Consider the following 14,110-nt stretch of genomic DNA (forward strand, 5'->3'; position numbering starts at 1 on the left):
CCATCTTGGGTGCACAATCAGGGCAATACCATACCTCATCATCTTTAGGAGGTGAGGTAATCCCCACACAACCCCAATGGAACCATTCATATTTACAATCTCCATTATCACAACCAATCATCTCACCAAAAGAAACTCTTTGACAGAAACAGTATAAATTATTATCGGCATCATCATTATTACCCGGTCCACTTCCTTCTGGTTTCATTCCATGCCTTTCTTCTGCCTCTTCTGATTTCAATCTCTTGAGACGGCCAACTCCACTAGTACCCCGAACCAGAAGTGTATGTTTCCGTTTCTGACCTCTGGAAACTCCGTCCAAACTAACAGACGAGCCCATACGTGATTGAGATCGAGGTCCAGGCGTAGCACTAGCAGAAACCAGACCTTCTCTAAAAGACTCTGTGAAATCAGAGGTTGGGCCATTTTTAAGACTACCAGAAATACCTTCAAAATCATCACCAGCAAGGAAATCAGCAGGAAGAGGAGGAAGGGCATCGTCTTGTTCCAATTTAGCAATATCCAACTCAAAATTAAACAAATGTTTGGAAACAAGAAATGCTGCAGTGTTAGCTAGTATTATTTTCTCCTTCTGTAATTGTTGGACTTTCTTCATATCATCTTCTATCTTTGCATACAATTGGGATTCCTTTGGATGTTTGGTAAGTGTTCCGTTCGCTCGAATAAACTTATGAAGCTGATTATCTCGAGTCTGGTACCGTTTGCGGGCTTCTGTGAGTTGTATGTCTTTGTTCTTGATCTCTTGCATGAGATGGTGAACTTCCAACGGCAAATTGGAAAGGTTCAGCGTATACTTTTCCAATACGCTTGAGGTATCCATAATGAAAGTAAATAGGGGTGTGATGCAGTATCAGAATATAAAAAGCAACAGTTTCTATTCCAGTAGTATCAAAAGTGGTAGTGATAGTATATCACTATATATACAAGTAGTAGTAATAATAATAATAACAATAAAGATATACCATAATAGTAATAGTCATCAATGTATATTTCAAAGGTTAAACACTGATTATATGGTAAATACACTACTTGTTTGATCTTACAAAGTTCACTATGAGTTAGTATCATTGCTTATAACACACAGTACACATGTACAGTTTTCTGTCTGTTTCTCTGGTTTTTAGTTTGTCTGCCTATTCGATTGCCTTTTATCAATATCTGTTACTGATATAACTCGAATGGTAGGTCTTCCCTTGTAGTGTATTTTTATGGAGCATAACTCTGGTGCGCGCACTATCCGGCTGTAAAACATATGCTACAGAAAGTGCAATACCATAGTGAAAATAGGCAGTGTCTACTTTATCATCATCATCACATAATGTCAAATGTGGACAATGGATTGGCTCTGTTACTGTTAGAGGTCCGTGAGACTCTATCCGATTTTCTACGTGGAGACGGAAGTCAACTTCCGCTGGATGATACCAAGACCCAATTGGTGGCCCAATTGAAACAACTTGCACAATCAAAAAAGGACGCTACATATCTTTACAATCTATACAAGGAAGACCCAAGGAAATTCCTAGAAGGTCTTCGATTACTTGGAAATCTGAATGGTACGGTGCTAGTACAAATTCTTGCCAATTGTGACACTGATACTGTGGGTAGTGAACCAAAAGTTATAACTCATGATATTGCGGTGAATGCTTTACACTATGCTCTGGAAGGTTCTATTGATTTCTACTTGAAATTGTACATTTCTATAACAGGAACTTGTGGACTTGGTGATGTTGAAGATTGTGTTCAATTTTGGCCACTTTTAAACGACTTTGTATGCAACAACAGGGATGTGCACTCCATGATTTTGGTTATTACTCTAAAATACATTGATCTGAACAAGAAACCAGTTCATGCGCTATTTTCCAAGTATCTTCAATCAGTTGATACTTCATTGGACAATAAGATTGTGGCCATGACCAATTTCTTCTCGATATTCCCAGACATTGTCATACCTCTTTACACTCTGGAAGCAACAAAAGACGCAATAATTGAACAAACTGTGGAAATGAAACGTAAAGACGGCGATAAGACCCACATAATGATACATTTACAGCAAATGTTGAAGCTTTTGAATGCTTCTCAGATTTCAGAAGAGTGTCGGGTCTTTAACTTGACTTACTATTTTGATGTTCTACTTCAAGGCTGGAAAATGGCCAACAATGCTGTCATAAATGTCCAATCTGCTGTTTGCTTAGCAAAATTGTATAATTTGATCCAAAGGGATAAACTGAAACTGCAACAAATCTCATTGGCCAATTTGAGTCTGACTCTTGTGTCCTATATCTGTGAACAAGATTCTTATTATTTGAATATCGCCATTGAAGGTTTGGCTTATATCACACTAAGTAAAACCCATCGTCAGCAAATTCGGGATGATGTTGATCTCATAGACAAATTAGTAGATATCTTAAGAACTTCTGCTAGCACAGACCACTCACTAGGATTTGGAGTGTTGACTATTTTCACCCATTTAAGTGACATAAGAATCGAGCACAAAGGTTCAAAGCAAGCGATTATTGACAGCTTGAAAAATGTTGCTAGTCCAAGTGGTGTTAAGGATGACCAAGAAAGTAAGGAGAATATTGAGGAAATATACTTGTTTAATAAGGATTTGACCTTGAACTATAACATTGTTTCAATCATTAAGCTGCTCAATTTATTCTCCAATGCAGTGCTATCCAAAACCTATAGTCAAAGTACCAAAGACTTAACTGTTACCCTTCTTAAGCAATTGGCAACGGCACGAGAGAAACCTGTCAAGGAAGCAATAGCTAAAAATGGGGGCTTGGATTTGATCATGGATTACTTGGTGTCAAGCAGTGAATTTGATAAGGAAAGTTTGCGTATCAAGCCAAAGAGAATTCCTGGATTAGTAACTCATTATTTTGATGGTTGTCGTGCTCTTTCAAAGCTTTTGATAGCGGTTGATCCATCAACAGCGTTCAAACAAACATATGAAGCTCGTAATGCCGTTCCATTCATTTCAGAGTTACTTTACGATAATAATAACCAGCAATGGACTCCAGACAAGGAGACGACTTCTGAACAAGAATCTGTACATATATATCCACTTGATAAGTTTGAAAGTCTTTTGGCATTGACTAACCTTGCGACAATTGATACTGAAACCAGAACCTTGATTATCAAGATGACATTTGAACCTTATGTGAACAACTTGTTGCTTTCTGATAACTTACAAATCAGAAAGGGGGCCATAGAATTAATATCCAATTTAATTGTTGAGCCACTTTTGCTTGCCAAATTCTTCAATATTGAAGGTAGTAAAGCCAACTACGAAAGGTTGGAGCTTCTTATTAGATTCCTTGATTCGGAAGATGAGTCTACACAAATAGCTGTTGCTGGACTCTTAGTTAATGCCTGTGAAGTATCTGAAATGATATGTGGGGTCTTGTTAAGTGATGAGAAGATTCGGTCCATGCTATTTGATAGTATGGTTACCATACTTGAAGGTCAATCAGATGAACAAGAATTGATTTTGAGAATTGTGTATTTAATTCAAGATGTGGTTTATGTGGCAGTTGGTAATCATGAAACCAAATCATTTGTGACTTCTAATTCAAGACTTCAAAGTGCACTCTCCATCACGCTTCAAGTCAACAAGAATAATAAAGAAATCGTAGGATTGGTAATCCTGGTGTTAAGAATGTTAAGATAAGAATGCAATTATTATTTTGATTTGTAACTATATGAAATCTATTGGGGGACAGGCCTGAAACTATATTTTGACTAGAAAAGAGCAAACCTTTGGGTGAGAGATTCGCTGTTATTCCCCACATTATCAATGGATTGTTTGATCTTCCCGGAGGCTTTGTCACTATCCAAATTCACTCTAATAGCCTTATGCAAACTGGTGAGGTAATCACCATAACTGGGAGTTGCTAGGGACCTGGAAATATTATCTTCGACCAATCTTAACTTGAAGATAATTTCTGAACCATCAATACCTGGTCTAACCAATTGAATACTACTACCAGTATCTTGACCTGGGATACCAATTATCTTGGAATGGAAGAACTTTATCAAATTATGAGATTGTTCGGAGATAAGTGTGGGTAAAACAGGCAATTCATTCATCATAGGATCCAATTGCAGAACACTATCGTAGTTTTCCCCAAACAAATCTTTCACAAGAAGAATATTGGCGTTGGGATCAACCCAAACGTACACGCGATAGCCATCACACAAGATGTAGACCCCTTGCTCCATTTTGGAGAGTGAAAGTTCTGTGAAACGTGGCAATCTAAGGAATCCATAATCATCAAAAGTGCATTCTTCATCATCAAGACTGTGCAACTCTACCATTGCAGGATATAAGTTATAAAGAAGTCTTTCCACTGGCATGTGCATCAAATTGAACATTTCGGCAAGCCTAGTATCTGGTGTGATTCCATTCCCATTTCTAAGAGCATCTGACTTGAGGAATGCTAAGGCATAAATTGGTAAATGTTTCAAACCTTCAGGGAATAATAAAGTTCGGTTCATGGTGTTTGTAATATTATGACCAAGTTCACTCATTGCTCTATACTGAGTGTAAACTTCCACCAACTTATTATTAAGAGATTCCCGTATTTCCTTGAGTGATTGTTTACCCATAAATGACAATGAGTCTCTAAGAATTGTGGTCATTACCGTGTCCTCATCAACCATGTTGAAAACGTCTTGAAGCTTTTCTGCCACTGCTAATACCAAGTTGATGACTCTAACCTTTCTAGCACCTAAAGCATCGGTATACAATAAGGCCACTTGGAAATGACAATCATATTTGGTGTCCAATTTCCCATCATATTCAAACAACACAGTGAATGTCTGATCTTCAGTTAAAAGTGACACTTTGGGATCCATGACATCTCCAATGATATCCTTATTTGAATATGTTCCATAATATTGAGCCACTTGCAACCCATTAGAACAACGAACTTTCAATTGACCTTGATACCCTCTTGGGTTTTTAACTGAAGTCACAAACTTTTCATGGAACCCTCTGGCATCACGTTCAATTTCAAAATTGGTCCATCTGTTGATATTTCCTCCTGTGACACCACATAAATAACCAACGTTTGCCATATCAACTTGGGTCTTTGCAACAACAAACAAATCCACACCAACACTTTGGGCAACTAATTCTTTACCCAATGCCTTGTAGTAATCCAGGTTTGGAAGGAATAAGTACTTTTCAGCATCTGCATTCTTACCTGATGTATTATTAGGCTTAAACTTCAAGCCTCCAGGTCCCCATGATGGTAATCCTGCTAAAAGAGTGGTAATCTTACCACCTCCATGAGATTCAAGACACATGGATGCCAATTTGATTGCAACAGCAAAGCAAGACTCCGTATCAGGCAAGAAAGTCGGATCATTAGTCATTTGTTCCATGTTAGTTAAGGCATCTTCAATCTGGATTCTACTTTCCTCCTTATCGGCAAACAATCCATCAAAGAACGGAACAAATGGATCATCCAAATCAGTACACACATTAACTTGAGTTTGTTGCAACTTTGGTGACAAGTTGTAGAAATGAATGTGCTTATCAAAACAAATAATTGAATACTTGATTGTCTTTTTCGATGGTTCATTATCTTCACCAGTTTGTTCTTGAAGGTCTTCCTTCTCAGCAAACAAAGCTGTTCTAATACTATCAGCTACAACTGCTGGTAAACCTTGTCTGATACTTGGTTCACTAATATCCACCAAAAAGATATGATGCAACTCGTCGTTCGTTGATCCTGTGCCTCCTACGTTATATTCGTCAGGAACTAGAATATCGTAGACTCCTTGATGTAATTCTGGTTTGACAAATTTATCAGCTCTGTTACCTTGTGCATCCAAATAAGAAGTGTATTCCTGAGGAACTGTGTTACCTCTGAACTGACAAACATTACAAGTAAAGTTTGATACTGAAGTGAAGGTCATTGAAGGGTTGACGTAAGCTCTACATCTACGACAACGTGGAGGACCAAAATCCAAAGGATCAGAGCCAGAAATATTCCCCAAATCACGGAAATCAACCACAGGAACAGGGTCTTGTGAAGGAGCAAATGGTCTAATCGTTAAGGCAATTGGAAGCTTTGTAGCTGCCCTTAAGGATTCAGTTTCAGGAACAAAATACATGGAAGAACGAATGTAATTGGGAGATGCAGTTCCCTGATCCACTGTCAAATATTGAGTACCTGCTGTGGGAGGAATGGAGTTTTGGAAAGTGTAAAATGAAGGGTACAGTGGATCATTGTCGGAAGTAGGAGTCATGAAGGTTGCTTGGGTGTGGTATCTGTAATCAACCAACGACAACTCTGAACTTGGAGCTGGTGCGGGTACCAGACTGATGCCACCGGAAACTGGGACCACTATTGCATTTTCAGGCTGATGTTGAGGTGGAAACAGAGGCAAACCCGGCAGTTGGGTCGTTTGAAACGAAGAAACTCTTGAAGGAGCTGGTGATTGGAATGAAGATGTTGAATCCATTCTTGGAGTGATGAACCCATTGGATGGAGGATTTGAATCAAATCCATAGCCATTACTATTACCATTGAACAGAGCGTTTGGAGGCATGAATGGAGTTGAAGCCGTAGAAGATGGTGGTGCTACTGCTGTTTCCCATTGCTGATGGAAAGCTCTAGCGGGTTTCTTCTTCCGTTTATTTGCTAATGACATGTTTCCCATCTCACCATTCATGGCTCTAAGGTCTTGAGTAGTACCATTACCATTAGAGGTAAAGGACCCGTTGTTGGCTTGCATTAATTATTATTATTATTGTTGCTGTTGTTGTTCTTGTTATTATACCAAGAAGCAAAGCAGTACTTGGTAGAGGACGTGACTTCGCTTCAATAGCACTATGGGTCGGGTTTTCGAGAGTAATGAAGATAGTTCGGTGTTTTTTTTCATTCAGATCAACAATAAGACGATCCGAACACAAAGGTACAGAATATTTCCCAAGCAGGTAAATACGGTCGTATACATAGTAGTGTCTCGGGTTGGCCTAATTGGGTCAAGTTGCGACAACATGAACGAGAATACCATAAGCCTCACACAAACACTTACACCCAATTTCAAGTAGCTTTCTGGAAAGGATACTCAAAGCAGGTCTTCATACTGGAAGACACACCGCTTAATTACTGGAACGATCCTTGTACAAAGTCTAGACCGTTGATCGGACCTCGACCGGACTTGACTTGGCTTGATTCGACAAGAATGAATACCAGCAGCTAACATTACCAATCTTACTATTATTGCTACTATTATTAATACTAGAGACCGCTATTGCATAGATTATGCGTACGGTGGACTCAAACTGTACCATTTATTACCTCCCACCGGGGACTATCAAATTCTGGGACACTGATTCAAATGGTTACGGTAGTAACTTATCACGGTTTACTCCTGGCTACTATCTAACCAATTGTACCCAAGATGAGATGAAACAGTTAGCACTGTTAATGTTGGATACGACTTTAGGGTTCTTTGATTTTACACCCACAAGCCCTGCTAATCAACGAGATAATGGTGATGCCGTAGTGGCATTGATGTTTGTACTAAGTGGTGAATGTGTTAGTTGTTGGATGTTAGCTTTACTTATGTTTTTATCACCAGGTCATAAACGGAAACCCATTCTTGCCCAATTGGTAACGCTCTTATTTTCCATTGTTTATAGTGTTGGGATCAGTTATGTTACCAGTACAGCCAAATCACAATACTTGGGAAATCAATTGGATATCATATCATTAGAAGCTGCTTATTTTGTTGATACAGGATTCAAAGTGGCTAATTCTTTAGGCGAAGCATTGTCATATCTTGCTTGGCTTCAGATAGTAGTGCTGATGTTTGCTGCCCGATATCGAAATCGTATAGGTGGTGTATGGATAACGGTGATAATTGCTACTTTAACGGTGGACATTTATTATCTTGTTCAATTGGATTTAGAAGAGTATTTAGCTGATATACCTCCTTCAATTATGCGATGGTGGGTTGCTAGAGCTCTGTTGAAGCAGATTTTATTGGTGATGTTTGCTGCAAGTCTTGGATGGTTTACTATACATAAAAAGCCAACCATTAGTTATTGTCGAAGGCTTTTACCAATGAGCGTATTTGTATGGTTGGTGTTTGCTATGCACTTTGTTATTTACATGCTATTGATGACCAAATTCCGGACCAATTGGCTCGTTCGAAACTGGCTTGCTACATTACCTCAATACATTAATATTGTATTGATTACATTGGTATGGGAATGGGTATTAAGTATTCGATCGTTAGAACGACGGATTGAACACTCAGGAATGTTGGGCCGAAGAATGAGCTACGAAGATAGAATTAGTATCACTTCACATGCACAAGTGGATAACATGAAGATTAAAACAGGGTTATTGGGCAGGTTACTAGGTAATCGAAAGAGTGTAATTACCAATGTTACAGAGGAGAATGGTCTGAATGTGCTGCCTAATCCTGATGATACTGTCAACGGTTCCAAAGAGTTTCTGTGGCTGGATGTTCAACTGTCTGATACAAGATCCCCTGATCATAGAGAGGGTACTAGTAGAAGTATAAATATACCATCAAGCGGTGACGCAATTAGTCGAAATAGTGATGATGATCATGATGATAATGATAACGATCATGACGATCATGATGACAATCATGGTGGTATTGATATTGGGTACTCCAATGATATTATAGGGGAAACTATGGATGATATTATGGGGGAGCCTATGGAGAACGATATCTTAGGACACAACAATGACTACGGTGGGGCTGATAGAAGCAGATATTATGGCTACACTGAAGATGAAAACGATCTGGATGAAGAGATCATAATGACTGCAGGAAATATGGTGTCGGCATATAATAGGGAATGAACTGGGAACTGTATATATTACGATTGTATTATCAAGGTATATTAGCAACTGCTGCTTATTGCACTTCTGTTAATGCGAAAGCGCTACCATAGACGTATTTGTCGTGCATAATCGGGCGTGCGCTACCATAATCAGTTGAAGGCTCATATCGATCTGTTGTTTGGGTAACGGTATGCGGGGGAGCTTGTGTCCGAGTGGGGTTAAGAGAAACTCAGTGATGCGTTAAATTATGAATTTAAATTTGACGTGGAGTTGGTAACCGTTTCAGACACAAGTACAAGGAATGAGGAATAATTTTTGTGGGGATTGTTAAGGGAATAAAATGTAAATCTGGTGGATTTGATGAAAGATGGGAATCCGACATCATTTGTAAAATACGTTGATAAATGGCAATTAACATATGGCATGCGCAGACGATTGGTGCCAAACTCCGGCACCACCTAAAGTGACGGGAAAAGATGCACTGGCGATATGGTATTAAATTTATATAATAAGATGACAGAGAAAGAGATTTTTAAAAATTGAATGAAGTTTAGTATAGTACAAATTATGACAGTAATGAGATTGCAAGGGTAGATAGCAATTTCAGATAACTAATTATTAAGTTCTTATTGTGACATTCGGGGTTAACTCCACAGTTCGCACACGCCCTTCCAGTCTTCAAGTAACACTTTAAGCATATACGTGGGGTGGGTGTTGTAGATAAAGACAAAGGTAAAAGGAGTAACAATGTATGCAAACGGTTATAAGTAGATTTGTTGGACGAACGGAGTTCACTTTACTTCATTTTTTATAGCCGACTTTAGTAAATGATGATAAGTGTACTGTCGGGATACATGTATTTGTATACATGACAACAAGTCTACTGTTGTCAGTAGTTATGTCTTGTTGTGTCAGTACTTATGTCTTGTTATGTCTACTATTGCTACGTCTAATGACTCTCCTATACCTATACCTATGTCTGTAGCTATGTCTCCCGTTAAATGTAGTGTTACGCTGGATTATACTAGCAACTAACAGACACTCTGTACCTGTACTTGTCCTTATACCACTATACTTGCCCCTATACTTGTGCTTATATTGTCATCCTTACCTCCTTCCATTTTGTCTGATCTTCTTTTCCCTAATAGAGTGACCATCTGAAGAGGAGAATTTCGCTCTCATTCTCAATCCGACACTTTTTTTTTCGCCATATGGAGCTCGGACTTTACTACATTCATCTTGTATCCCCAGAAAGAAAAACATTAACATTCTTTTCTCCAACCCCATAGTAAAAACCTGATCTATCTAATCGAATGGAAGTAGACCATCTATATCCGCAAACAGCAGTTGTAGCGGCTACTGCTGCTTATGACAATAGATCGATGTTATCACAAGATCTGACAAAACATCAATCTTCCAGAACGTCTCCTGGATCCACCACAAGTCTTAGTAGTACTGCTATCGGTAGTACCGCGTTTACATCTTCATCTACGTCATCATCCACACCGTCAAAGGATACAGAACCATCTGAACTTCATAGGGGATCAGGATCGGTCCTCACTGCTGCTGCAGAACAAGAAGTAGTCAGATCATCAACAGTCTCGGAGTTACTTAAAAATGCCGTCAGGGGCTCCAGCACCAGTGGCTCCAGCACCAGTGGCTCCAACACCAACGGCTCCAGCACCAGCGGCTCCAACACTACAACCAAACAACCAGTCAAATCTCAAGTATTGGCCAAACCTCCAAGTAAGAATGAATTTGAATTGAAAATTCATTCCGACGGGAAAGTGCTAAAGGTCCAGAAATCTAGACAACGGAAAATCCATTCATGTATCTATTGTCATCTGAAGAAAATCAAATGTTCAAGGGTTCAACCAACTTGTAATCATTGTGAGAAGCTTGGGTTAGAATGTAAATATTTTGCTAATGAGCGGGTCTCAAGAGGCGGTACCAACTTGAACCCAAATGGTACAAGTTCAAACGGAATGTCAGGGGAAACTAATAATCGTGGAGAAGAATTTATGTCTGCATCAGATTCTCAGCAACTCCAGCAGAGCCCTTTAACCATTAAGAGATCTTTATCACCTAGAATGTCTCCAAACCCTAATAAAAATAGATGCATTATCAAACAAGAAGTTCAAGATGATGTTCCGGCAAATGTCGCACCTTTTCCAACTTCACCTTCTCCTATTTTGGATGGCACTTCTATTATTAGTCCTCCTTTACCTCCACCTAAATCCAACGGTGGTAAGAATTCTGCCTCTTCGCATTCACATGCTTCATCCAGTAGTGGTGGTAACAATAATCGGCCGCCACCTCCACCTATACCATTAGCTTCCGCTCGTCTGGTGATGAGTGCCATGTCATCTCCATTGGATTTCCCCATCTTTGACCAGAATCAGTCCAACAATAATGCGAACTCAAATTCAAATCAAAATATTACATTCAATAACGCGTTGTTATCAGGTATATCCCCTGGGCCAGGGATTACAACTCCAACAAATTCTCAGGCAAATTATCTTTTACAAACCCCCATTATCAATAACGTGTCAAACAATATCACCAATTCCTTTTTCAATAATGGTAATGCTAATCCAAACAACAGTAACAATACCAATATTAACTCAAACTCAAATAACCCTGCTATTAACCCCAATTACAATAATCCTCCGACAGGTGTTTCGAATTTTGGTGAAGAGCAATATTCATTCAATTTACTGTCGTTTACCTTCAAGAATGAAATCAAGAATTCTAATAATGGTGCTACGGGAAAGACAGACTCTTCCAATCCAAATATCATTACTTCAAATCAACAATCAATGAATTTGAATCCATATCTGTCGAATCCCGCAACTACTATAAACTATTTATACGGAACAAACACATACTACGATAATGACCATCTTTTAGAAGACTTGGAAAACCATTTACCCATTTCACGAGAAAGGAGTCATGAATTGATTGAAAGATATATAAATTCCGTCCACATTTTACTTCCTATATTGATCAATCTTGATGATTTTGTTGCCCAACATGAATTTTATTGGAATATTAGAACCAGAAATGCTGGATCATCTAATTCAAGTCCGAATGACCCTTCACCTCAAGAAAATAATGATGGTACAGAAACTAATAATTCCAATGGATCTGCTTCGAATTCAGGTTCAGCAAATGGCAGCTTTGCAAACCAATCAGCTCCATCAACAACTTCATCGTCATCAACTTCCCAACCTGATTTTAATTACTTGCAGTTTTATACACTTTATTTCCCTGTTCTTTATGCATCGACAATCTCCGAGTTTGAAGAATATGATAATCTTTTATTGAATCAAGATATTAATAAGTATTTGAAAGCATTCAACAAAATCTGTCAATATTATAATTATCCTCATGGAATTAAAATATTGCCGCTATTATTAGGTAATGTTATTATCCAATCTACTTCACCAAATCCATCAACTATGGAAATGTCACAAATCATTAGGTATGCCAAATTCCTTCAAATGCATAAAGATCCAGTTTTAACTTTAAGGATTACAGATTGGGAAGTTATCAAGTTTAGAAGATTACTTTGGTGGGTGATTTTTGGATTAGATGCCTTAACTTCTCATAATTTCTGTTTACCTCCAGTCTGTCAATTTAATGACTTTAATGTCCTTATGCCCGATGAGGTGGAACCAGTATTCAGTGAACTTAATAAAGATCAAATTATTGAGAAACGTCTTAACATTGCAGTGATGTCGATGAATATTAAGTTTAAATATGATCGTATCTTGTCTGATTTGGTTTATCAGTTGCATAATGGACTTTCCACTGACATTACATCTGCAAAGGTTACAGAAATCAAATCCATGATTCTTGAATTATTCAAAGATATTAATAATTCAATGCATAGATTAAACAATTTCATAAAGCAGAATCCTCCGCAAACAGTTCAAGAGATGAATTTAATTAATTTTGTTAAGAATCATTCATGGTCATTTGTTGATCGAGCTACCATGTTGCTTCATAAAAAGATTTTGATGGGTGACGTCAAAAAGGGTGACAATTTTTCACCTTATGCTTTGGCAATGAATACCAGTGCTAGTATTTCTTCCAATGCTTCACAAGGGAAGTCATCTACGGAATCTCCTACAAAGGGATCTCATAGTGAAGGACTGGTCAGCTATAGAAGTTATTCCTTTGGACAAGAAGGTATTGTGAGTACATTGAGTCATAAGACAAGAGGTGGAGTTTTAAGTTTAAGTCAATACGAAGATACTTTTGGTAAGATTCAAGAAGCAAATATTGTTTCTAATTTCCACAATCTGTCTATTTCACAATTGAAATTCAGTCAATTTGAAAATTTCACATATGACAATTTGAATAATAATTTGATCCCCAGTATTTTGCACAATTTGAATGACTTTTTAAAGTATAATGATTTTATTAAGTTCGGGAAATTCAATTGGTATGTTAAAAGAACCATTCCATTAGATTCAATTATTTTAATGTTCATTATCATCATTGTTAAATTCAAGTATGAATTTATCACTGTTAATGAGTTAATTGTCTATGTTAAGTTGATCAACAAAGCCCTTTTCATTCTTATTCGAAAATGGTTCAAGAATGAAAAGTACAAACGTATGTTATCACTTACTAATTTAGCTTGGGATTATATTTTAAAGAAATATAACATCATTAACATTGTGAATCAATACATTGATAAATTCGGAGGTGAAGATGAATCGAAAGTTGAATATTTTGATTATGAAATGACAAAATTTGTGAATCTTAATGATTTATTTTCCATTATGGATGTTCCACTGCCAATTTTACCTGACGATATACCATATAAACTTGTCAATGGGAATAATTATCATCACATGAATTCACAAGTTTCCTTTGGGGGAAGTAACTCTTCCAAGTCTCAGAATGGGAATTGGCAATCAATAACCATGTCTCCAGCAAGTACACAGGGAAGTAATGGAAGCACCAATGAAATGATTGAAATACACACAAAAAAGCATATGCCAAATGCTTTAATTACTCGGGAAGATACTCATATAACAAAGGATGTCAAACTAGAGGTGATGCAATTGAATGAAAAGATTTATTATGATTTACGGAATAATTTTGTGGATATTAATGATTATTGTGCCTTTTACTCAAGTTTGGAAAACATTTTGCATGCGTTGATGGATTATATCAATTGTGATTCGTGATATTATTTAGCTAAGTATTTATTTTTATCAACATGCTTTTGT

At 37.7% G+C, this 14,110-nt stretch overlaps 4 protein-coding genes across 4 annotated transcripts; 3 read left to right on the forward strand and 1 right to left on the reverse strand.

The window, feature by feature from the left end:
* Window positions 1-1,339: 1,339 nt before the first annotated feature.
* KQ657_000517 (uncharacterized protein) lies at window positions 1,340-3,694 on the forward strand (the record flags this gene model as incomplete). Its single annotated transcript, XM_043191359.1, has 1 exon — window positions 1,340-3,694. The coding sequence occupies one exon, from the start codon at window positions 1,340-1,342 to the stop codon at window positions 3,692-3,694; it is 2,355 nt and encodes a 784-aa protein (XP_043049371.1).
* A 71-nt stretch (window positions 3,695-3,765) lies between these two features.
* SFB3 (uncharacterized protein) lies at window positions 3,766-6,771 on the reverse strand (the record flags this gene model as incomplete). The annotated part of the gene is made up of 1 exon (XM_043191360.1): window positions 3,766-6,771. One exon carries the CDS (start codon window positions 6,769-6,771, stop codon window positions 3,766-3,768), a length of 3,006 nt encoding a protein of 1,001 aa, XP_043049372.1.
* Window positions 6,772-7,380: 609 nt separating this feature from the next.
* DFG16 (Dfg16p) lies at window positions 7,381-8,882 on the forward strand (the record flags this gene model as incomplete). The annotated part of the gene is made up of 2 exons (XM_043191361.1): window positions 7,381-7,389; window positions 7,458-8,882. 2 exons carry the CDS (start codon window positions 7,381-7,383, stop codon window positions 8,880-8,882), a joined length of 1,434 nt encoding a protein of 477 aa, XP_043049373.1.
* A 1,295-nt stretch (window positions 8,883-10,177) lies between these two features.
* On the forward strand, window positions 10,178-14,068 carry KQ657_000520 (uncharacterized protein; the record flags this gene model as incomplete). The annotated part of the gene is made up of 1 exon (XM_043191362.1): window positions 10,178-14,068. One exon carries the CDS (start codon window positions 10,178-10,180, stop codon window positions 14,066-14,068), a length of 3,891 nt encoding a protein of 1,296 aa, XP_043049374.1.
* Window positions 14,069-14,110: the final 42 nt, after the last annotated feature.

The sequence above is a fragment of the Scheffersomyces spartinae genome, assembly GCF_019049425.1.
Source record: "Scheffersomyces spartinae strain ARV_011 chromosome Unknown scaffold_10, whole genome shotgun sequence".
NCBI lineage: Eukaryota > Fungi > Ascomycota > Pichiomycetes > Serinales > Debaryomycetaceae > Lizanozyma > Lizanozyma spartinae.